General features: G+C 43.1%; 1 protein-coding gene across 3 annotated transcripts in view; it reads right to left on the bottom strand.

Moving 5' to 3' along the window:
- The window catches only part of LOC117358061 (epoxide hydrolase 1-like), a 59,961-nt gene that overhangs the window by 1,391 nt on the left and 35,946 nt on the right, over nt 1-22,624 (bottom strand). For all 3 annotated transcript variants that reach the window (XM_033939499.1, XM_033939500.1, XM_033939498.1), the window contains exons 4-8: nt 20,555-20,782; nt 16,462-16,591; nt 8,043-8,254; nt 5,870-5,978; nt 730-855 (exon numbers count right to left, since the gene is read on the bottom strand). In XM_033939499.1, the coding sequence (XP_033795390.1) occupies nt 730-855; nt 5,870-5,978; nt 8,043-8,254; nt 16,462-16,591; nt 20,555-20,782 (805 nt within the window). The remainder of the gene's footprint in view (nt 1-729; nt 856-5,869; nt 5,979-8,042; nt 8,255-16,461; nt 16,592-20,554; nt 20,783-22,624) is intronic.

Raw genomic sequence — 22,624 nt, 5'->3', positions numbered from 1 at the left:
ACTAGTGACCTGGATTGGCCACCGTGAGAACGGGCTACTGGGCTTGATGTACTATTGGGCTGGGTATTCTTATGTTCATTAAACTTATTGTGTATCATTGGTCATTCCTCCTTCCATGGACCACTTTTGCTCTTGTTGGTTTATCTAGAGTAGGGTTACCAGATGTTCAAGTTTATTAGTATTTGATGAATCGCTTATTCGGTTTGCTAAGCAATGTACAAAATTATAAAAAAAGGAAAACCCAGACATGTCCTCGTTTTAGAGGACTGTCCAGGTGCTCGGATGGACTTTCCAAAACCCAGCAATTTGTCCAGGTTTTGGAAAGCCCCAATGAGCTCCGGATGCATCTGAGCATACGCGGATGATGTCACACACATCTGCGCATGCTCCAGACGCAGCCAGAGCTTGGGGAAGAAGAGAGGAGGTTTGTGGGGGTGGGGTTGGGGCAGGGCCGGAGGTGGAACAGGACAGGGCCACGTGTCCAAGGTTTTGCAGCCCGAAATATTGTAACCCTAACCTAGAGGCATCCTAGTTAGCCAAGTTTTCAGGAAAACCTCAATTCATGTTCATGAGAGAGTCACCCATGCCCAGTGTTCTTGCACGATTCCCTTCATATGGCATCAGCTCTTTCCATGCTCAGGAGATATGTTCTCATACCCTATCCCTCTTAGCGGGTACCTTAGAACGGGAAGTCAAATCATTCTGCTGCTCTTTCTTCCCTTTCCTTACCTGGGGTCGGGGTAACGGTGGAAGTCTCTGGTGAAGTTCTCCTTGTAGAATCTCATGGATGAGACGATATTCTTTGACACCCAGTAAATCATGACATTGGTCAGAAGGTCATCTAGGGAATATTTCCTGTATGGGATAGGAGGAATCTATGAGCAGGGAGTAACTGAAGGGCTAGTGATTCTACAGAAATAATTACAGAAGTTTGGTGATATGGGGGGGGATGTAGTTCTATAGCAGGGTGCCTTATTTCGGGTGTCCCAATGCTGCATGGCATCTGGGCACTCTAAAAGAATGCTAGTGCACACCTGCATTAGTGTGCCTAAATGTAGGCACGCCCAATAATTCCCAGTTTATGGGAGGGCGAAAATCAGGCTTGTCCAGCCTTTTTCTATCGGGGCAAAATTTATATTTTGTAACATCCGGAGGGCCAAAATGCACCCTTGCATTTTGTCATATGCTTCGTCCTCTCCCAGTCATTCTCTCTCAAGTACTCTCCCTCCAGGCTTTACCCAGTCTCTTTCCCCTCACCTGGCTTCAGTTGCAGAAGAAAAAATGGACTTCCTGCTTCCCCAGCCTGACTCGGCTCTCTGGAAATCCGAGCTGCACGGTGCCAAAAGTTCAGGTTGGTCTCATGATTTCAAGTCTCATAAGATTTGAAACCGTGAGACCAATCAAAATTTATGGTGCTGCTCAGCTCCAACTTACAGAGATCTGAGTCATGGCAGGATGTAGGAATCTTGCCATAGGCGCCAGCAACCACAATATTCCTTCCAGCACTGCCCAGCAGTGTCTCTGTAGCTACTGCTTCTGCCTCCCTCTGCAGCCCATTGGACAGACATTCCTTAGCTAGTCAATAAGCTGCAAAGGACCAGTAGCTTAGGAGACACCATTGGTCAGACATTTCTCAGCCAGCCTAAGAAGGATGGAAGTTTGGTGTTTGCTAAGTTACTGGTCCTGCCTTCCCCTGCAGCCTATTGGCTGGTTAAGGAATATCTGACCAATGGTCTAATAGCTACACCTGGCAGAATTCTGCACAACTGCACAGTGCAGAATTTGCACAGAATTCCCCATCCACACAGAATTCTGCACATGCTGTGCAGAATTCTGCGCAAATCTTTCATTCTGCCCCTGTCCCCTCCTCCCCCACGCGAGTCTGGCCTCTCTCCTTCCAACTGCCCCCCCCCCCCCACCATGTGGGCCTCCCAAGGAAGTGGAAATTGGCCAGCAGAGGGGTACTGTGAACAGGCTGCTTGTGGCTGGCTCTGCCAGGGCCTTCCCTCTGCTGCATCACTTCCTGTAGATAGATGATGCAGCAAAGGGAAGACCCTGGCAGGGCTGGCTGTGAGCAGCTGTTCACAGCTGCCGCCACTGCTGCTCTGGGAGGCCCACAGGTATTTCTGATCTCATGGCAGTGATGGGGTGGGGGTGCAGTTAGTCAGAGAGGCCAGACCCACGTGATGGAGGAGGGGATGGGGACATGGATGCTAGGCCCATGGTGGAGAGGAGAGGAGGACATGAATGCTGGTCTGCAAGTAGGGGGGACCAGAGGAAGGTACACGGATGCTAGACCTGCAGGGGGAGAGAGGAGGGGACATGGATTCTGGACCCATAAGTAGAAGGGAAAGAGGGTGAGAAGAAAACTCAGATGAGAAAGGGGGGGGGGTGAGAAGGAAGACATGCTTGACCATAGAGAGAGAGGGAGAGAAAGATGCAAGACCATGGGGAGTAGGGAAGTCATTCAGGGTGCATGCAAGAAAGGAAATGGGTGAGGTGAAGAGACATGGATGCTGGACCCGCAAGTGGGGATGAGAGGAATGGTAGAGAGAGGAAGAGAGAGTGACCAAGCCCAGAAAGGGGATGGGAAGGGAAGAAAAGATTCTTAGCCAGTGAACAGAGGGAGAGAAAGATGCCAGACTATGGGGGCCTAGGAGGGGATTCAGGGTGCAAGTGAGAGAGGGGTGGGATTTAGAGGGAGACAGAACTGCAGTGCATACTTATGAACTGGGGTCCTGCTCCCTTTCTGTACCAATGCACCTTTCTTCCTCCCTTTTATCTTTATTGGAAGCTTCTATACCGCTACTAATGACTGGAGTCAATTTATAGTGGTCCCAACGCAACCCTCTTTCTCCCTTTCGTGTCCCAACATGCCCCTCATTGTCCTTCACTCCCTCTGTTCTGTGTCCCAAATTCATGTTTCTCTTCTCTGGCTGGCTCCTTCCTCCCAGCCACACTTCTCTTTACAAAGCCATGGCCATGGTTCCTACATGCAGCCCATAGCTGACCCAAAGCCTTCCCTCTGATGTCAGAAAGGTTTCCAGGTCAGCCACTGCTTGCGGCTTTGTGAAGAGAAGTGCAGCTGGGAGGAGGGAGCCAGCCAGAGGAGGTAAACAGCTGTGGGAGGGAGGCATGAATTTGGGACACAGAACAGAGGGAGGGAAGGACGAGGAGGGTCACATTGAGACAGAAAGGGAAGGGAAGAAGAGGGGCGCAATGAAAGGAAAGTTGGAGGAAGGTAGCATTAACTTGGAACACAGAATGGAAGGAAGTGAGCATGAATTTGGAACATAGAATGGAGGGAGTGAGGGAAAGATATGCTGAGGTGTGGGAGGGAAGAGAAAGGGAGAATTGTTGGGCATGGGTGTCTGAGTAAGAGGGAAAGAGAAATGGAGGGAGGGGAGCATAAATTTGGGACAAAGGATTGAAAAATGGAGAGAGTGAGGGAAAGATGCTGAGGTGGGAGAAGAAATAGGAAGAATTTTTGGGCAGGGTGTCTGAGTGAGAGGGAAAGAGATGGTGCACATGGGGAAATGAAGAAAGAGACAAATTGTTGGGCATAGGGAGGGAGAGAGAAATATTGGACATGGTGGTGGGAAAGACGTGAGGTACAGATGCATGGGGAAGAGAGAGAGAAATGTTGGATGTAGGACAGAGGAAGGATGAAAGTAAGTGTAAACTTCCTATCTATTCTTTCTATTTAAACTACAGTACTTTATTTTGAGGACAGTTTAATGTTTTTATAGACTGTGTACTAAACACAAGATCTGAGTTGCATACAAATTCAACTTAAGACAAGAACTCATTCTTAACCCAGGGACTGCCTGTGCTGCTGGAATGTTTTCCCACTCAACACGTAATCTCTGAGGCTTCAAACTGTGATCCTTGCTGGACTTCCAGAGCTCAGAATCTCATGTACACTCTTACAAGCAAAGGGTGATCATTGGCCTGGAATCTGAGCACCAAAGGAAGTGTTGCAGTGCAAAAAGGGATGAAGCAATCCCAGAAAACAGGAATGTGCCTGGAGCCAGAGAAAGCAGAACAGGGAAATGATCCAGGCCTGTGGTCAATAGGGAGTCACAAACTGAAGATGAGTTAAACCTACCGAGGAAAGGAAGTCTCACCTGTAGAAGAGTGTAAGAAGTGGGAAGCATGGAAGGGATGGGTGAGCTAAACTTGCGTGGAACAGCAACCAGTTAGAGAAAAGTGCATCAGAGTTTGGGGGGAATGTAGGAAAATAGAAGTCTGGGTCAAGGGGAAATGAGAAGCAGAACAGGCTAATAAAGATTTAGGGAGTGGAACAGGAAGAAAGCTATTATTCTCCCTGCTCTCAAATATAAAACATCAAATTATGCCTGTGCAAAAGGAGAAAGAAATTAAAAAGTGCAGAGGGAGGGGAAGAGGAGCAAGGCAGACAAAGAAATTAGGGGAAAGTGGAAAAAAACTGAAGGAAAAAAGTGTGGTAAAGATGATGGGCTAAGGGACTGGTTAGAGAAAAGTGATGTAGATAGCCTGAATGGAGAGAGAACGTATGATGCTGTCAAGCTGCGAGGGGGAGGGGAGAGTGGCAGGACCCTAGCTTTTGATTTATCCTCATTACCTGCCATGCTGTTGATATTTAGATATCAGATGTATTTTGGTTTTCTTTGCTTTGCTAGGCGAGGGGAAAATTGTTGAGTTTTGAGTTCAGCACCCCCAATCATCTTCAAAAGCTGGCTCCTATGATAATCTTGCTATAAGCACCACATGAATTACTAAGCTTCTGAGAGCCAGAAAAAAAAAAAAGCATATGAAGGGCCCCAGGGACATAGATTGGACAAGCCTGGCATAAATGGTCCCACCTAAGTGAGGCAGGCATCGCACGCAATTTGCAGTATTCTGTAAGCTGAACGTATAGAGTGCCAGTCCACCTACATGCATGCTCATTTGCAAACATGTTTATACCCTCTCTTATAGAATGGTGCATAGTGCAGTTATGCTTGTAAACATCACTTTTCTTTGCACACCAGGTAAGTAATAGAACTGTCTTTCTTGTGTGTATGTAGGCACAGGGAGGCAAGGGAGCTGGAGGGGATTAAGTGGGGAGTGTATATGCTTCTCTGCCAGAGAGGGTGGACTACTGATGACAAAAAGCTTGCCCTGGATAAGGAAAAATATCTTACAGATGGTCAAGCTCTCCACTAGCATCTGGGAGGTATCATTAGCAGTGTGGTAGCTTGGCCATTTTTCTGTCATCATTTACTAAGTTACCAAGGGAAGGTCCAGGAAAACAGGGCAGCAATAGTTCTGAAATCTCTGTACCTTCATATAATGGACACCTTTCTATTCCTCGATAAATGGAAATTTAGAGGTACTGGGATCCAGTTCTACACCAATAAGTAACAAAACATTCTTATCTTCATTATCTCTTCATCTCCTACACCAACATCCTACCATCCCTATATGTTCTTCACCCCTACACTACCATTTTGCTGCTCCCAGTAGCCCCTCTACACCTACTTCCGGACTACATTACCTAGAGCCCTCTCTCTACTCTTCGATCCTCTCTACCAGCATATCTGACTTCATTCAAAATACATTCCAATCCTGCCCTCTTCCATCACCAGATTCTCCTTTCTTTTCATTCCATCCTTCCCACCTCAGTAGCTCCTTATCTTTCCAAATCCTTTTGCCAGCCCATTCCTATCCATTCATCCCACCTCTCTGCACGCTTCCACATCTGCACCTCTTGAGACTTCCTTTCTGCTGCTTCCCACTCCTCTCCACTCCTTCTTCCCCTTCTCCACATGGCACCTCACTTCTCCAGACCTACACCCTGCCACTCCCCACCAGCTTCTCAACCTCTTTAGACCTATGTCCTTCCCACCTCTCCAAACCTCCATTCTCTAAGTCACGAAATTTTGGGTCAGTCCAGGTGGAAAACTTCTCCAGGATGTATGCAGCCAGGCCCACAGGGGAATCATTTAAACCACAGCCTACAAAGCAAAAACAGTCCTTAAACCCTTGCAACTGGCACTGGGCCATCAGCAGCATCCAACACATACAGTCAAGAGATTGGCTAACTCCTGAGGGAACAGGTTAGGTGACAGTATTGTTTTTAGACCCAGGCAGGGCCAGTCTAACCATTAGGAAAGAGTAGGCGATTGCCTAAACGCAGCAAAAAACAAACAAACAAAATAAAAAACAACAACTAAAAAAAGTCAAAGCACAACAATAGATCCTGATAGCCAAAAAAAAGAACCACCAGCACATATTTTTACCTGCAGGAAGGGTGTGTGTGGAATTTTCAAACAGCCCGTGTACTTGTAGGATGATGCTGATTGTTAATTTTAATTATGTTAAGGGATTAGGTGGGCTGGGAGGAGGTGCCAAATGGCTGAATGTTTGCTTAGGAAGCCCAATACTCTTGCAGCAGCATTGGACCCAAGGGATGCTTAGCAGATGCCGGTGATGGAAGATCCAGGAATTAAAGACAGGACAATCCTTTATTTTTGATCTCTGAACTCCTAGCTAGTGATCCAAAACTGGGGTTGGTTTTAATTCTAATCTAATACACAATTTATTAATCGCACTATACTAAAAAGGTTCAAGGCAATTTACATCCAAAGAAGCTGTAAAATCTACGGAAGAATACAAAAGCAATCAATAATTAAAATATCAAATACCATGAATATTACAAATCATACCAAAAACTTTACATTTTTTTTAGAAAACTATATGTAATTGATATCAGTCTTAATGTGAATAGGTAGATTATTTCAAATTGTAATAGCAGTGTATACAAAAGAAGAATTGAGCTGTCATTTATACCGTACTCTTCTAATCTGTAGAAAATGTAGTAACAAAGTACCACATAATCTCTCCTGAGATTTCCAAATTAGTTTCCATAGCAGATCAACGTTCAGCAACACTTATCCAGGTATAGGGTTACCAGATGTCTGGGGAAACCCAGGTTCCTGGATGGACTTTCCAAAACTCGGCAGCTTTCCAATGTTTTGGAAAGCCCCAAGCTCCGGCTGAGTCTGAAGAGCCTTCAACAAGCATGCGCGGATGATGTTACGTACATCCACACATGCTAGAGGCCTTCCAGACACGGCCTGAAGATTGGGAAAAAAGAGATGCGGCTTTTGGAGGGTGGGGCTGGAGACGGGATGGGGTGGGTTGGAAGCGGAACGGGATGGGGCTGGGGGGTAGAACAGAGTGGGACCCACATAAATGGTGCTTGCTCTGACCAGCTCTGGATTTTCAGCAACATTATCCAGATAACGCCACTGAAAATTGATTAGCCCAGTACTATCCAGATAGCACCAGCAAGGTCCTGAGGCAGAACCAGCAGTTACCCAGCTATTGGTGATATTTTATCCACTAACCGGGACTTTTCCAGATATTTAAGACCGCAAAAAGATTATTTTTAACTTTATCTGGGTAGTTATCCAGATTTCAGTCTAAAGATCGCTGGTATCCAGATAAGTGCTGGCAGCCACTCTATACCTGGATATTTTGATCTGGTATGTGGGTTTGGCCTGGTGCTGAATATTTGGGCATTAAAAACCTGTGGCAGCCATCATTTAGAAAAACATTGACCACAGAAGCCTAAATATGGGGAGGATCTTTGTTTGAGGGCTGTGATTGGCTCTAGGGGTAATTCACTGAGTCTCAGGATCTATTCCTGTCTCAGGCTAAAAGCTGAGGAACCGGTGATGGACCAGTGATTTAGTTCACATTCTGTGATCAGAAACAGGAGACCTGCTCCATTCCTACTTTGGGTATTTGCTGAGTGTCTGTTCCAGGTTGGGGATTGGGGGTTTCATTCCCACCTTGGGTTGTATGCAGAAAGGCAGAAGACCTTGCATCTGCTCCAAGCTGGGGATATTAGTTCCATTTCTAATTTTTGACTTTCAATAGTATGAGGTATATCACTTGGGGGTTAGGGTAGGTTGGGTTTTAATTTTGTCTCATGCATAGATCCACACCAATTTTCTCTCTAAAGCAGGATTCTAGGTCCCAATCTTATCTCTGTCTACTAGACATAAACTTACCTGCAGTGTCTGGCTTAGTAGCCTGAATGTGAAGATAGCCACTTTCCCTCAGTATTCCATAAATGTTCTCAAAGTATGGAAAGACACGCCGTGCATCTTCACACGTGAAGCCCACCAGCCATGGAAGGTAGGCTCCTAGCATCAGAGACAGTAGCATCTTGAGGCCTCCTTTACTGATCAGTATGAAATTCAAGTGCAGTCCCTTCACAGATCTGAAAGGAGGTTAGAAAAAATAGGTCTGAAGACAGCAGCACTCTGGGAAGGAAGGACATAAGCTGAGACATCATTAATATCCAGGAAACCAGGCTTGCTAGAATTAATGCAATTAAGATGGATATAAGAACATAAGAATAGACCTACTGGGTTAAACCAATGGTTCATCAAGCCCAGCAGCCCGTTCTCACGGTAGCCAATCCAGGTCCCTAGTACCTGGCCAAAACCCAAAGAGTTAATATATAGTAAGGCCTTAAGTATGTATCAACCCTATAAATCAAGCAATTGTTAACAAAAAGAGATAAGAGGGAAGATAATTCAATGAATAAATGAAGTGGTTGAACAATCAATTCTAACAATGTTAATAGCTACATCAAAGCCATGATAGCATCTAGCGAATCAAAATTAGATCAATCAATTCTAAAAATATATTTGTAAAAATAGTAATATTAAATCACAATCCCTATTGAGTTTTTAAAGAGAACAGTGGTGGACATATCATAAATTATACAGACTTTAGTTTATTACACACATTTACACCCATATATTTCTCTTTATATTTTATAGTCAATCGAATCTTTTATACCTTAAGGTTTTTTAGGCACATCCACTTTAGAAAACTTTCCAATGTCATAAATTTAGCGAATTTTAATATAATATGAATTTAGCACATGAAGATGAATTATTAGTTTAAGTTTTTTAACAAACCAGTCTATTTAATTACTTCTTAAAAAAGCACACATTATAACAGTAAAGTTAATCACAATAATAATAATAGTTAATTAAAATTAGTGATAACAATAATTTCAAGGAATAAAACCAAATAGATTAATATATTTTTTCGGTAGGGGGTGGTGGACATAGATGATTATAACAATATACAAGACAGGAACTTGCAATGGTATATATCATAAGAGGCTCCAAAGACTGAAGTCTGTATAATTTATGATATGTCCTCCACTGTTCTCCTTAAAAACTCAATAAGGATTGTGATTTAATATTACTATTTTTACGAATATATTTTTAGAATTGATTGATCTAATTTTGATTCGCTAGATGCTATTACGGCTTCAATGTAGCTATTAACATTATTAGAATTGATTGTTCTACCACTCCATTTATTCATTGAATTATCTTCCCTCTTATCTCTTTTTGTTAACAAAACCCAAAGAGTAGCAACATTCCATGCTACCGATCCAAGGCAGGCAGAAGCTTCCCCCATGTCTTAACAACAGACTATGGACTTTTCCACATTTGCTCCTTTTTTTAATTTATCTGCCATATCAGGTCCCCTGTAGTTTCTTTAATAAACTTTTAGGGGCAAATGTCCATAAAATCGCCAAAGTTTTCCTGGACATCTAGTGAAACATTTCACCCACTGTGCATTCAGAGTTCAACGGGGAGTGTTAAGAGGCATGTTATGGGCGTGTTTTGGGTGGGCAAGACTTGGACATCTTGTGGGGATAATCAAACCTTTTGCAAAATGTCCTGGATGGAACTTTTTTGGAAGTGTCTAAGTGCCAAAAAGGTTCCCAAACTGACCATATGACCTCCCACACTCACCCAGTGGCAACCGACCCCCCCTCCCACCCCCCAAAAAAATCTGAATGAAAGAGTACATACCTGTCTCTAGAACAGCAGCACCTAGTGTATAAAGATTTACGGTAGACTAATCAGTTACATAAACAAGTTACGTGCCTGTTAGTTTTTCTAGGGAATACCATAATATCTCTGCCAGGTCCAAATTTCTTTGTCTATTTATACGACACAAGACCCAGGCTAATGAGAATTACTTTTATTATGAAAATAGAAAAATATAATTCACAAGCCAGCAATATCTAAATATTGTTCACAAAATATCCGATTACATATATGAAACTCAGTACATAATTATCACAACACGCTTGCTAGATAACTAAGTAAAATTACTTCTTACACACACTAAACAATTCTTTATAAATAATAATTATTCCTGATTAGCAGCAATCTATTACAGATTATCACCGAGAGTAGCTTTACAAGCCTTATCCTATATCACAATCGGATGCACTTATCTAACCCCAGCTTAAAGATAATAGAATTCCGTATCCTCACCATTCAATTAGGACTCAGCACAAAATTAGGTGAAATGGAAGACGTCTCCTCAGTTTAGCAGATATAGAAATCTTTTGGTTACAGGAATAAGTGTTCGTCAGCCACTGGTAAAGCTGTAATTTATCGGCAGCAAAAGTTTCCTTGAGGTGATGGAATTCAGGTCCGATTCACTCTCTCTCAGGCAGAGAGTCACACGAGGTAACTGTTCAGGTCTTAATTATTATAAAAGAGATGCGTGCAGAACACCTGTGATGAGATGTGAGTTCACCCACACCTAAACACAGACTAATTCTAATTAGCACCTTTTCACTTGGATCACGTCAGATGACTTCCTCGGACCAATCCAGAAACAGAACTTAGATGAATAGCCTTTCTGTATAAAGTCTCATACAGGCTGGGAGACACAGGCACCGATCCATAAATAAGCACAACATAAGAGTATAACTCCCCCAAGATTCACACAGTCTAAGCATGAAGGCATAGATGGATGTCCTTGACTAGAATACCATTCTGGTACATACCCAGAATGCATCAGGCAGAAACAGCAAAGATGTGTTCTTCTTTCTCTTCTTGCAAAGTTCATGCTGGAAATATTTCTTGCAAACAATGGTTAAGGCTGGAAAGATTTCTTGCAAATAATGGTTCAGGCTTGATGATGTCAGAGAGGCCTAACCTTCAGGTGCAAATAAGGAAACACCCCTACACTAGTATGGGAAATCCTAGTACAGCATCACACAGGTGTCTTAAGTAGCCAGGTTGGTGGGCTAGTGAATCATAGAGAGAAGCCAGACCCATAAGGCACTCAAACCAAAACATCTATGGTGTTAAGTATGAGCCCACTATTATAATGTCATATAAATGCCACCAGCAGCCACAGGGGCTATTGGGGTGGTAGACAGGTGGGTATATAGTAGGTTTTGGAGGGCTCAGCATAAATTATAAGGGGTATATAATGAGATATATATCTGGCACCCTTTATGTAAAGTTCACAGCAGTGCCCCACTGCTCTGTTGACATGTCTTTGTGGCCAGTCCATTAGAATGGTGGCCCCTCCCACATCTAAATGGTGCCGATTTGGACGTTTCTAACTTGGACGGTTTAGTGGTTGAAAATGACAAAGTTAGATGTCCTGGCAGTCTAGAAGTTTTGGCAGTAAAGACGTCCAAGTAGGTGATTTTTGAGAAAAAAAAATTTAGACGTCCTGTTCGAAAATAGACCATTCTATGCTTCCGACTTTGGATATTTAGCAGGAAATGTCCAAGTTGGACTTAGACATCCTTTTCAAAAATGGCCCTCTATATAAACTAACTTTATTTGGCAAAAGAAAAGACAAAGAATATCCTAATACAGCCTCACTAGGCCTAAGGAGGCAGAGAATATAGGACAACTCAATCTACAGAGGTAGGTTCTGTGCTCTTATCTGGAAAACTTGTGTCAACTGGGTCCATCCATGAAATTTTAGTGATATCTGGATAATGTTGCTGAAAGTCACTCAGACTGTTCCTACACTAGTGCTGGGGTTCAGTGGTGGATCTGAGATTATCTAGTGCCAGTATATGGATAACTGTCTGGATAACTCAGAACAGGAGAAAAGTTGTCCTAAATTTCCAGTTAGTTATGTAGATAATGGAACATTATACAGGTAGGGACAAGCAGTGACTGCCATACCTGGACATTCCATGTCAATATCTAAAGCGAACAAGGTGATTTACAAAACACAGAAACATATTAAAGTAATTAAAACCAATTTACAATCAAATTATCACAATATATGTGGGGATGTTACTTGGAGGTAAAGTATGGTCTTCCATTATTTAAATTATTATATATTTATTCTGGTTTGTTTACTATTTGAGTGATGCTAAAGAATTTCCAGTTGTTTTTTGTTTTGCTTTCATTGTTGTTTACTGCAGACCAGTTGGATTTTGCTTTTGTTTGCGTTCTTCGGATATGATGAAGATGCAGCATTTTAATTAAACTTGTGGCATGCAAAAGCTAGATTCTAAGAGAAAGGAACCTGCAGTAATTGTTTTCAAGCGCAAGTACTGGTTAGCTTATAGCCGTGTTTCTCAACTCAGTCCTGGAGTACTCATCTTGTCAGTCAGGTTTTCAGGATATTCACAATGAATATGCATGAAAGAATTTGCATATAATGGAGGCAGTTTATGCAAATCAAGTTTATGCATATTCATTATGGATATTCTGAAAACTTGATTGGCAAGGGGGTACTCCAGGACCGAGTTGAGAAACACTGGCATATAGTATTAGTAGGGAAATTATATTACAATAAAGATTAATATGAATATGAGGGGGGTGCTGGAAAGTTCTCAGCCCAAACAAGAAGAGGATGACGTGAATATGATTCAATCAATGATCTGAAACAATGTCAAAACATATAATTTTGTTTCTGCAAATTGGCACTTGATGAAATAAGATAGCATTCTTTTCAGCTACAGTGGCAAAATAACTCTCAGAATTTAGGAAGTTAGTTGGTTGGGCTGAGAACTTTTCAGCACTTCCTTGTAATTCTATAATATTGAATTTGACAATGGGTCTGGAAGATAAATAATGGCTTCAAAAGAGGTACCCCTTACAATGGGCCTTGGGTGCAGTGCAATATTTGGGGATCCAGCTTTACTGGGTCAATTACCCCCCCTTTAAGGGAAATATGGAGTAATTTGAAGAGATGGGAGCATCTACAGATGTCATGGTTTGGAAGAGTTCATGCAGTTAAACTGATGCTATTGCCCATCTGTGCACAGCTCTCCCAATTCCCTCGACACCAGGATTTTTTTGACCAAATGAATAAGCGGGTATTTCAGTATATTTAGAAGCAAAAACTACCCAGGGTGAAAAGGGCGGCAATGCATCAACCACGGGAGAGGGGAGAATGGAGATGCCACACTTTTATTTATATTATCTAGCCACTTAGGTATACATTCTATTAGTTTGGTGAAGTGATAGTCAAAAAACTTGGGTCCAGATGGAATCCTTGTACATGGAAGATATTTTGCTTCACCGCAACCCTTGGCTTCCTCTGAGCGACCTCCAGGTGATTGTGAGTCAAGCTCACCCACTCATCTCCCACTTTTTACAGTTATGGACACAGTTTAGATCAAGTGAGTTCAGGGGGAGAAGATATTTTAAACAAACACTACTGGTAGTGATGAAGGAATTTACCCCAAGGAAGATATCAGATACAAACAATGGGCTAAGAGTGGTCAAGCTAACTTGGGACAATTTTTGGCTGAGGGAAGGCTGATACCCCTGGCAAAGCTTGCAGGTGAATATGTGGTGTCACAGATGGACAAGTTGCAATATAGGCTGGTACTTGTCTTAATTCAAACATAGGCATTACGAGACCTCTCAGTGGAGGATACGTTGTAGGAAAGGGTATGGGAGAGAACTAGGGGAAGTGGTTCTATCACTTGCCGCTATAGGCCTCTCTCCTTTTATGTTTCTAGATGGGAAACCTTCCTGCAGAGACATTACGAATCTGATCATTGGAAACGGATATTCCATTCACTTCTTCAGGTGTCTATAGTGAGCAACCTAGTGGAGAATGGGTCTAAATTGTTATATCAATGGTATCTAACTCTGGGACAGCTCCATCATATTAAGATGGGAGTCTGTGACCTCTGCTGGAGGGAGAGTGGAGATTGGGGAACTTTCATTCGTATCTGGAGGGCCTGTCCCCAAGCTCATCTATAATTGGCTTACAGAAATATGTGGCATACAAGTACAACAGGATATAGGATGTGGAATTTTAAACATTAAACCAGTTGGACTGCAGGGGCGGTTCCATAGACTTATACTCTCTATAACAGCAGCAGCCCTGACCGCAACCTGGAAGCAATCTAGGCTGCAAGTTAAGACCAAGGTGGACTATGTTTGCCAGAATGCAATACAATAGAGTGGGCACATTCTTGAGGACTTTGAAACCTTACATTCAATGGTGTGAGCACTTAGGATAATTTCTTACTCCTTTAGATGAGATCTACCTCACAGCACTTATTATCCATACCACCTTTAAATTACATTAATACAATGTGTACATCTATCTTTTCGGTAACTGCTCCAGCATTATGGAATTCCGCTCCAATTACTGTAAGAGAAGAATCTTCTATGGCTCAATTCAAATCAAAATTCAAGGCATTCTTATTTAAAGATGCTTATAATATCTAACCATTTTCTTTAGTGCTATCATATTCATTTTTTTAACCTACTGAGATCGCCCTCTTTTTTTTACCTTACCTGCTGGTTTTGCCCTAATTATTTCTTTTCTGTCCAATATTGTAGTTCTCCCCTCCTATCCTCTTTGTTCAAGTAAGTCACTATGTCATTTGTTCGTTTCAAGTAAGTCACTATGTCATTTGTTCGTTCTAAATGTGTTGGTTATTGTGAATTTTAACCGTAAAACTGCCTAGAAACTATGATTAGGCAATTTATCAAATTTTAAGTAAACTTGTACAATAGACTGACCCATGGAAAGCTGGGGAGGAAGGAGGGGCTTGTTAGCCAGTTTACGTGATTTTTGGTACTGTCTCAAAGAGTGTGGGGCACAGATATATCTTGTGTCTGTTCTTGGATGAACTGTTTATCTTGGCAAAATTTAGTTTCATAAAAGTTTAACAATTAAAAAAAAAAAAAATCCTGGGTCATGAATTTGGGCTGCAAAAACCTGAGGGAATGGTATAATATAGATGGTGAAATATTTATATGCACAAAGACAAAAAGAACTTGGGGGTGATCATATCTGACAATCTTAAAGCGGCCAAACGGGTAGAAAAGGTGACGGCAAAAGCCCCCCCACTCGAACCAGCAACCCACTCCCGTGCGCGAACCGGCACCCCCCGCCCGAACAACTTAAACTTAACCCCCCCCCCTTTCTGGCACCGGCATGCAGCCCACAGGACGTGCCAGTGCCGCTAGATCTTCCTGCTTCTGCCGGCCTTAAGCACGCATCTGCGCATGCTCAAGGACTTCTAATTCCCCCACTCGCAAAGACCCCCCTCTGCGTGAACCGGCATCTCCAAGAATCTCAGCGAAAGGGAGAATTAGAAGTCCTTGAGCATGCGCAGATGCATGCTCAAGACCGGCAGAAGCAGGAAGATCTTCTAGCGGCACCGGCACGTCCTGTGGGCTGTGTGTCGGTGCCAGACAGGGGGAGGGGGGTAAGTTTAAGTTGTTCGGGCGGGGGGTGCCGGTTCGCGCGTAGGGGGGTCTATGCGAGTGAGGGGGGTGGAGAGCAGCGCCGTTGGCCTCAGGGGAGGTGGGAATGTATCAAAGCGAGTTTCCATTATTTCCTATGGGGAAACTCGCTTTGATATACGAGTATTTTGGTTTACGAGCATACTTCTGGAACGAATTATGCTAGTAAACCAAGGTTCCACTGTATATATTTTGGAAGAAAGGCAAGAGAGAGGAGATATGATAGAAACATATCATATCTTCATTGCATAAATGCACAGGAGACAAGTCTCTTTCAACCAAAAGGAAACTCTGGAATGAGAGGCCATAGGATGAAGTTAAAAAGGGGTACGTACACTCAGGAGAAATTTAAGGAAATACTTCTTTATAGAAACAGCGGTGGATGTGTGGGACAGCCTCCTAGTGGAGGTAGTGGAGACGAAGACTCTGTCAAAGAAGTGTGGGACAAGCATGTAGGATCACTTAAGGAAAGTATATAATATGGATGGGCAGACTAGATAGGCCATATGGCCTTTATCTGCCATCATTGTCTAATTTTCTCTGTTGGCTTATGTTTAAAAGACCACAATTCCTCATTAGTTAGGTCTGAGCATGCCAAAGAGGCAATATGCCCATATTCATGAACGAGGAGGGTAAAGGTGGAGAATGGCAGCCACCAATGGCTGAGCATTATCGAGGATATACATCGGAAGAGGCAACCCTCCAGCCTCTTGGCTAGCCAATACAGCTTGCTGTTTAGCAGAAAACAGGAGGTGGCAGAAAAACACAACATCCTTCCACTCCTAGTCCCGGATTCTAGTCCCAGCTTAGACTAGCATCCAATGCTCTTGAGGGTTTTTGTATCAAATCTGATGAGGAAGTAAAGAACAGTGTCAGAAGAGAGAGAGTCTGTGCAACTTACTCTGGTTTCATCTGGGACATGAGGGAGACGATGTAACTCCCCCAGTCTCCTCCCTGCAGGTAGTATGTCTGGAAGCCGAGTCTCTGCATCAGCTTGTGGAATATGCGGGCAGCAGCAATGACGTTGAACCCTGTGCAGGAGCAGCAGCGAGACATTAGAGGGTGGCAGTCTCATTGGTTGGCTTTCTACATATAAAACAACACTATTATTTATTCATTTATTAGGATTTATATTATCGTCTTTTTGAAGAAATTCACCCAAGTTAATGTTCAGTAGGAATAACTTGGACATAGGCAAAACATGATTAAATTAGTAAAAAAACAAACACAAACAACAAACATTCAACTAACTACAACACCGAAGAAACTTTCAATTCTTGTTAAGGGCAGAGAACAAATGTGGCTTCACTGAATTATTGAAGGATGGATGAGGGGTTGTTTGGACATCTTGGAGGACCCTGGGTGGGTAAGTGGTCAGTTGCGGCTCCGGACTCCGACAATGATTGCCTCTGCTGCTGCAGCCTGCATCTTGATGTAACTTCCTGTTTCTGCACAGGTGGGATGCAATAGCAGAGGCAGCCTGTCAATCTTTGTTGGAAGGAGGATCTCATAAGCAGTGACTCCAGTAAGTTAAAAAATTTAAAAAAAGTCATCATGATAGTAACCAGCAATGAAACAGTTACAAAATTTATACTAGGGCTGAACAATTAATGTGTTAATAGTTTAACGATATTAAAACATTTAATGGAATTAACGTGGCCAGACCTTCCCAGTCATGGCATTCTTCATCTGACTGATATAATTTCCGGTGTGCTCCACCAGAAGTAAAGTCAGGCAGAAGACGATGTTAGAGGAACGTTGGCTTAGAGCCATATCGAGAACTGCATCTGCTGTTGCCCCCGCCCCCAATAGTCACCTTTACCACAGCTGTCCCCAACCCAGAAAGCTGCCTTCACCACTGCTGCCCCCAACCCGGAGTACTTCCCTCACCATGGCTGCCCCCACCCCAGAGAGCCACCCTCATCATCAATACCCTCCCTGGAGAGCTGCCTTGCTGCTACTGCCCATCCCCCAGAAAGCTGCCCTTGATGCCGCTGCCCTCCCAGAAAAGCAGCCTTGTTGCTGCCTGCTACTTGCCTCCACCTGCATCTGCCGCTGCCCACCATCTGATGCTGACTCCACTGTCATGGTCAACTATATCTCCCTTCCCTCTCTCCCTCCCTTTAACCTTTCATAGCCTGCCAGCAGTGATTAAAGAAGAGCATTGCTGGCAGACAAGCTTGATCCAGTCTCTCGCAGTCTCTTCAATCCCTGCTACACTAGAACAGTAAGTTACATCAGCTGCTCTGGTGTCGCAGGGATTGAAGAGACAACAAAAGACTGGAGTCAGCTAGCCCACCAGCAGTACTGTACTTTCATTGCTAGCACTGCTGGCAGGCTATGAAAGGCTAGAGGGAGGGAAGAAAGAGAGAGAGAGCCAACCACAGGGAGAGGAAGGAAAGAGAAAGGCCTGACCACAGGGTGGGTGGAGGGAGGGAGGAGAGAGATACCTGACCAAGGGAAGAGGGGGACAGAAAGAGACCTGCCCGTGGGAGGGAGGGGGCAGAAGGGAGGAAAGAGAGAGAGAGAGAGAGAGATGCCCAACTACAGGGGGAAAAGAGGTACCTGACCATGGGGGGAGAGGGGAGGAAGGGAAGAAGGAGAGAGAGAGATATGACTGACCATGACCACAGGGGGGGGGGAGAGAAGGGGAGGGAGGAAGGAGTGAATGAGATAACTAACCACAGGGGGAAGAGAGGAAGGAAGGAAATAGAGAAATACCCAACCAAGAAGGGAAGGAGAAGAGAGATACATGATCATTGGGGGGGGGGGAGGAAGATACCCGATTGCAGGTTGGGAGGAGAGGGTAGGAGCACAGGAAGATTTGCTGGGAGAAAGAGGTGCAGACAAAGGGGTAGGGTGATGTTTGAGAGGGCCATATTCTGGAAATAGGAATGGAAAAAACAAAGGAGATGGTGACAGAAAGGAAGGAAGGAGAGAAATGGTGAGCATGGTGTGGTGTAGTGGGGAGAGGGAAGAGAGAAGGGAAGAGGGTACTTAGGGAATGGAAAGGAAAGGGAGGGAGATGATGTTGCCCATGAATAGCAGGGAAGAGAAGTGACAGAAACTAGACAGATTTGAATAGGAGGAAGAAAAATTGAAGAAAAGTTGATAATGAAATATGGATATAGGGCAGGAAATAAAGAGAAGAAAAGAGCTCAGGGAACCAGAGATGCAGAATGAGATGATTAGAAAGATAAAATCACCAGATAACAAAGGTAAGATAAATTATTTTATCTTTAGGTTAGTAAGGGAGGTAATAGGATTTGATATATCATCTTTCTATGGGACAATTGAAATGAAATGTGTCAGTTTTGAGAATTTATGTTTGCTATGTATACAGGATGTATACAGAATGTATGTTTGCACTAAACAGGATGAAATGTGAAGGGCGCTTTATGTGATTAATTATAATTAATCATGTGATTAAAAATTTTAAATTCATGCAAACCCTAATTGAAATAAACACAAAAGCCCGGATTCTGAAACCTGCACCATGGTTGGTGGCCGCCGATCACATGTCAATTATGCGACAACGCCAGGTACAAAACAACCAGAAATGTAGGCCAGGGTTTTTCTGGCCTACATTTCTGGTGCCAACCTATGATGTGAATTGTGCCAACGGAGACACTTTAGGCCGCTGAACGCCACTTTTGGCATTAGCCACACCCACAGTGGCATTCAGCAGTCTAAAGCACCTCTGTAAGCATGGTTCCCATGTCTTAAAACTCAATTAAAAATGCCATTTAAACAGGGAAATACTTTTAAAACCAATAGGAGGAAATTTTTTTTCATTCAGAGATAGTTAAGCTCTGGAACGCATTGCCAGAAGTTGTGGTAAGAGCAGATAGTGTAGCTGGTTTTAAGAAAGGTTTGGACAATTTCCTGAAGGAAAAGTCCATAGTCTGTTATTAAGACATGAGGGAAGCCACTACTTGCCCTGGATCGGTAGCATGGAATATTGTTACTCCTTGAGTTTTGGCCAGGTACTAGTGACCTGGATTGGCCACCTTGAGAATGGGCCCTGGGCTGGCTGGACCACTGGTCTGACCCAGTAAGGCTATTCTTATGTTCTTATAGGAATATCTCTGTCCCTGCATTTATCTCGGCCAAAAATGATACAGGTAGTATTTGGCCAATTAGTAATTTAAATGGCCCAATATAATAATAAGTCAACAAAAAATGTACAGATAAGGGAGTTAGCTGTTAGCCACCCGGCAGCCAACACACAAGTCTCACTGAATATATATAAAGTAAAGTTTAATTAAATACTAGTCAGAGCAAGAGAAAAAAATCCCCTTCTAAACTATTTGAGATAATATTATTAGGTTGTATAACAAAGGTTAAATCAATGATATTGGTTTCTACAAGAATATCAAACCACCCCCCTTGACCCACAATAACAAATACAGTAAAACCTTGGATTGCAAGTAACTTGGTTTGCAAGACAAGCAAAACATTTTATTAAATTTTAACTTGATATACAAGCAAGGTCTTGCAATACAAGTACATACAGTATGTACAAGTCACATCATCACAACTGAGCCAATGGTTCTCTCTCTGACGCTGCGGGAGTGTAGTGACTGTTCTAAATGAGCAAGGTCTTGCAATACAAGTATGTATAGTATTTTGTATTAAAGGTTTTGGGTGGTGGAATGAATCATCTGAGTTTCCATTATTTCTTATGGGGAAATTTGCTTTGATTGACGAGTGTTTTGGATCACAAGCATGTTTTCAGAACGAATTATGCTCGTAAACTAAGGTTTTATTATACTTTCAAACTTATTACAAAGAAATTCACATGAAACATGATGGCAGCCTACCAAGTCTATCCATCAAATTCTCGTAATTCAGTAATGGCAAGTGTTCTCAGTGCTGGAACACTGCAAATACCGAGTGTGTTTTTTTTCCTGGAAATTCCACCATCATGCCTTCATATTCTGCTAATAATTGGCGAACAAGTTCTCCTCTCCTTACTTCTTCTCCTCACTCACCTTGCTTATGAGAAGCTTCGGAAAAGCCATAGCCTGGAATGGAGGGACAGATGACCTCAAACACCGTGTCTTGCTCTAAGCTATAATTGGATGGGTCTGTCAGCATGGGAATGATCTTATAGAACTCATAGACAGACCCAGGCCAGCCATGGACCATCATTAAGGGAATGACTTTCTGATCAGGACGGAGATCGGTGGGCTTCACATGGATGAAGTGGATCTCAATACCTGGTACAAAGAAAATAGGATAAATCAGGGAAAGAAAAAGTTACAAATTCATTGCACAGAAAGTCACAGAAGAATGGCAAAAGTTAGGATCAAGGTAGTTGGCACTGGCAGTCAACAGTCATGCCCATTCTAGGAGGACAATATTTGGTTTAAAAAAATGCTCTTTTCATAATGATCTTCCAAAATTTCTCATTTTTTATGCACATCTGAGAAATATTTGAATTAGAAGCATTTTTGGAAGCTGACCCCCCTAAATTGGATGAAGCCGTGAAAACATGCCATGGAAAATAGATCAAAGCAAAATGGAGTGGGTTGGAGGGTTCACCAGTGCAGAAAAGGGTGAGTTGGAAGCAGAATAGGGTGGACATTTTAGGAGAAATATGTTAGCTGATGGATAGTAGAAGGATGTGATTAGCTTGACATGGCACAGTGGTTAAAGCTATAGCCTCAGCACCCTGAGGTTGTGGGTTCAAACCCACACTGTTTCTTGTGACCTTCAGCAAGTCACTTAATTCCCCCATTGCCACAGGTAAATTAGATAAACTGTGAGCCCACTTGGACAGACAGGGAAAAATGCTTGAGCACCTGAATAAATTCATGTAAACTGTTCTCAGCTCCCTTGAATAAATAAATATATCAGTACAGGAGGGATGGATTTAAGACTACCATCAGTACTTTTTAAGTGGACATGTCCTGACTTTGGTTTCCTTCAGGTATGATTGCCAGTTTTTACTTTTTAGACAACTATCCTATCTTTCATGGAGAAAAAAATTCTATTACCTGCCCATGGCCAACATGTTACTCATACAGTGAGAGAAGCCATCTCCTGCTTATTATAAGCCTGAGCACATGCGAGAAAAGCACCAGACCAGCAGGTTAGTGGTCTTGTTCTATTTAGTTGATCTCCTCTCTTTATCAAATGAATAAATGGAATTAAAGGGAATGGAACAGATCTCTCCGCTCACTTGCCATCCTCTCTGTGGCCACTGGTGAAGTAACTGGGAAGCCGAGTACTTAGTTTGCAGGTCAGACATTTATATCTCTGTGGCAGAGAAAAGTGCATGGTTATTTATAAATGCTGTGTACTGTTATGCTGGCTGTTGGATGTAGCTATATATCTACAGACTTAATGGTTAGAGCAGCAGGCTGGGAAATGGATGGCCCAGGTTCAAATCTCACAACAGCTTCTTGTGGCCTTGGGCAAGTCTCATCACCCTCCATTGTCGTTGGTCTGATGCTGGGCAGGTTCTGGCAGCAATACTAGTGTGGGCCGTGTCTCCCCCTCAAGTTGAAAAAACAAGAAAGGCAAACGAGATGTCTAAAACAACACGATGGTACAGTTTATTTGCTTGAAAGATTTAAAATCTGTATTCCCAACAGGGATCCAAGTTTCAGCTCTTAAAAAGTACCTTCTTCAGGGGACAAATGAAAAGCCGGCACTCGCTAATGTGAAAAGTACTGCGGGTGCGGTCAGCTCGGGTGCCATCTTTAATAGGGGCGCATTAAGGAAAAACGTGTCGGCATCTTTACAGTTTTGCACACCATGTTGGGCAGCAGCCTCACACTGCACAGGAGATGGCAATGGCAAACCACCCCCGTGTCATGGCTTGAAAACCATAAGGGAAGGCCCTCCCCAACTGTGTGGCCAACAAAGGTCAGCCAAATTCAAGTGCACAACCGGATCTGGATTTGGATGCATCCAAATTGTTGTAAGAGCTCATTTTCTGGACTTCTCCCTCCGTATTCGTGATTTCAGCATTCGCGGTTTCAATTATTCACGGTTTTTAGCTTGCTGGCTCCTCCCCCCAAATTATATCAGCTTGCATAGAGAAATCGCTGATT

The sequence above is a fragment of the Geotrypetes seraphini genome, chromosome 3, assembly GCF_902459505.1.
Source record: "Geotrypetes seraphini chromosome 3, aGeoSer1.1, whole genome shotgun sequence".
Taxonomy (NCBI): domain Eukaryota; kingdom Metazoa; phylum Chordata; class Amphibia; order Gymnophiona; family Dermophiidae; genus Geotrypetes; species Geotrypetes seraphini.
This window is presented reverse-complemented; position numbering and strand designations above follow the sequence as displayed.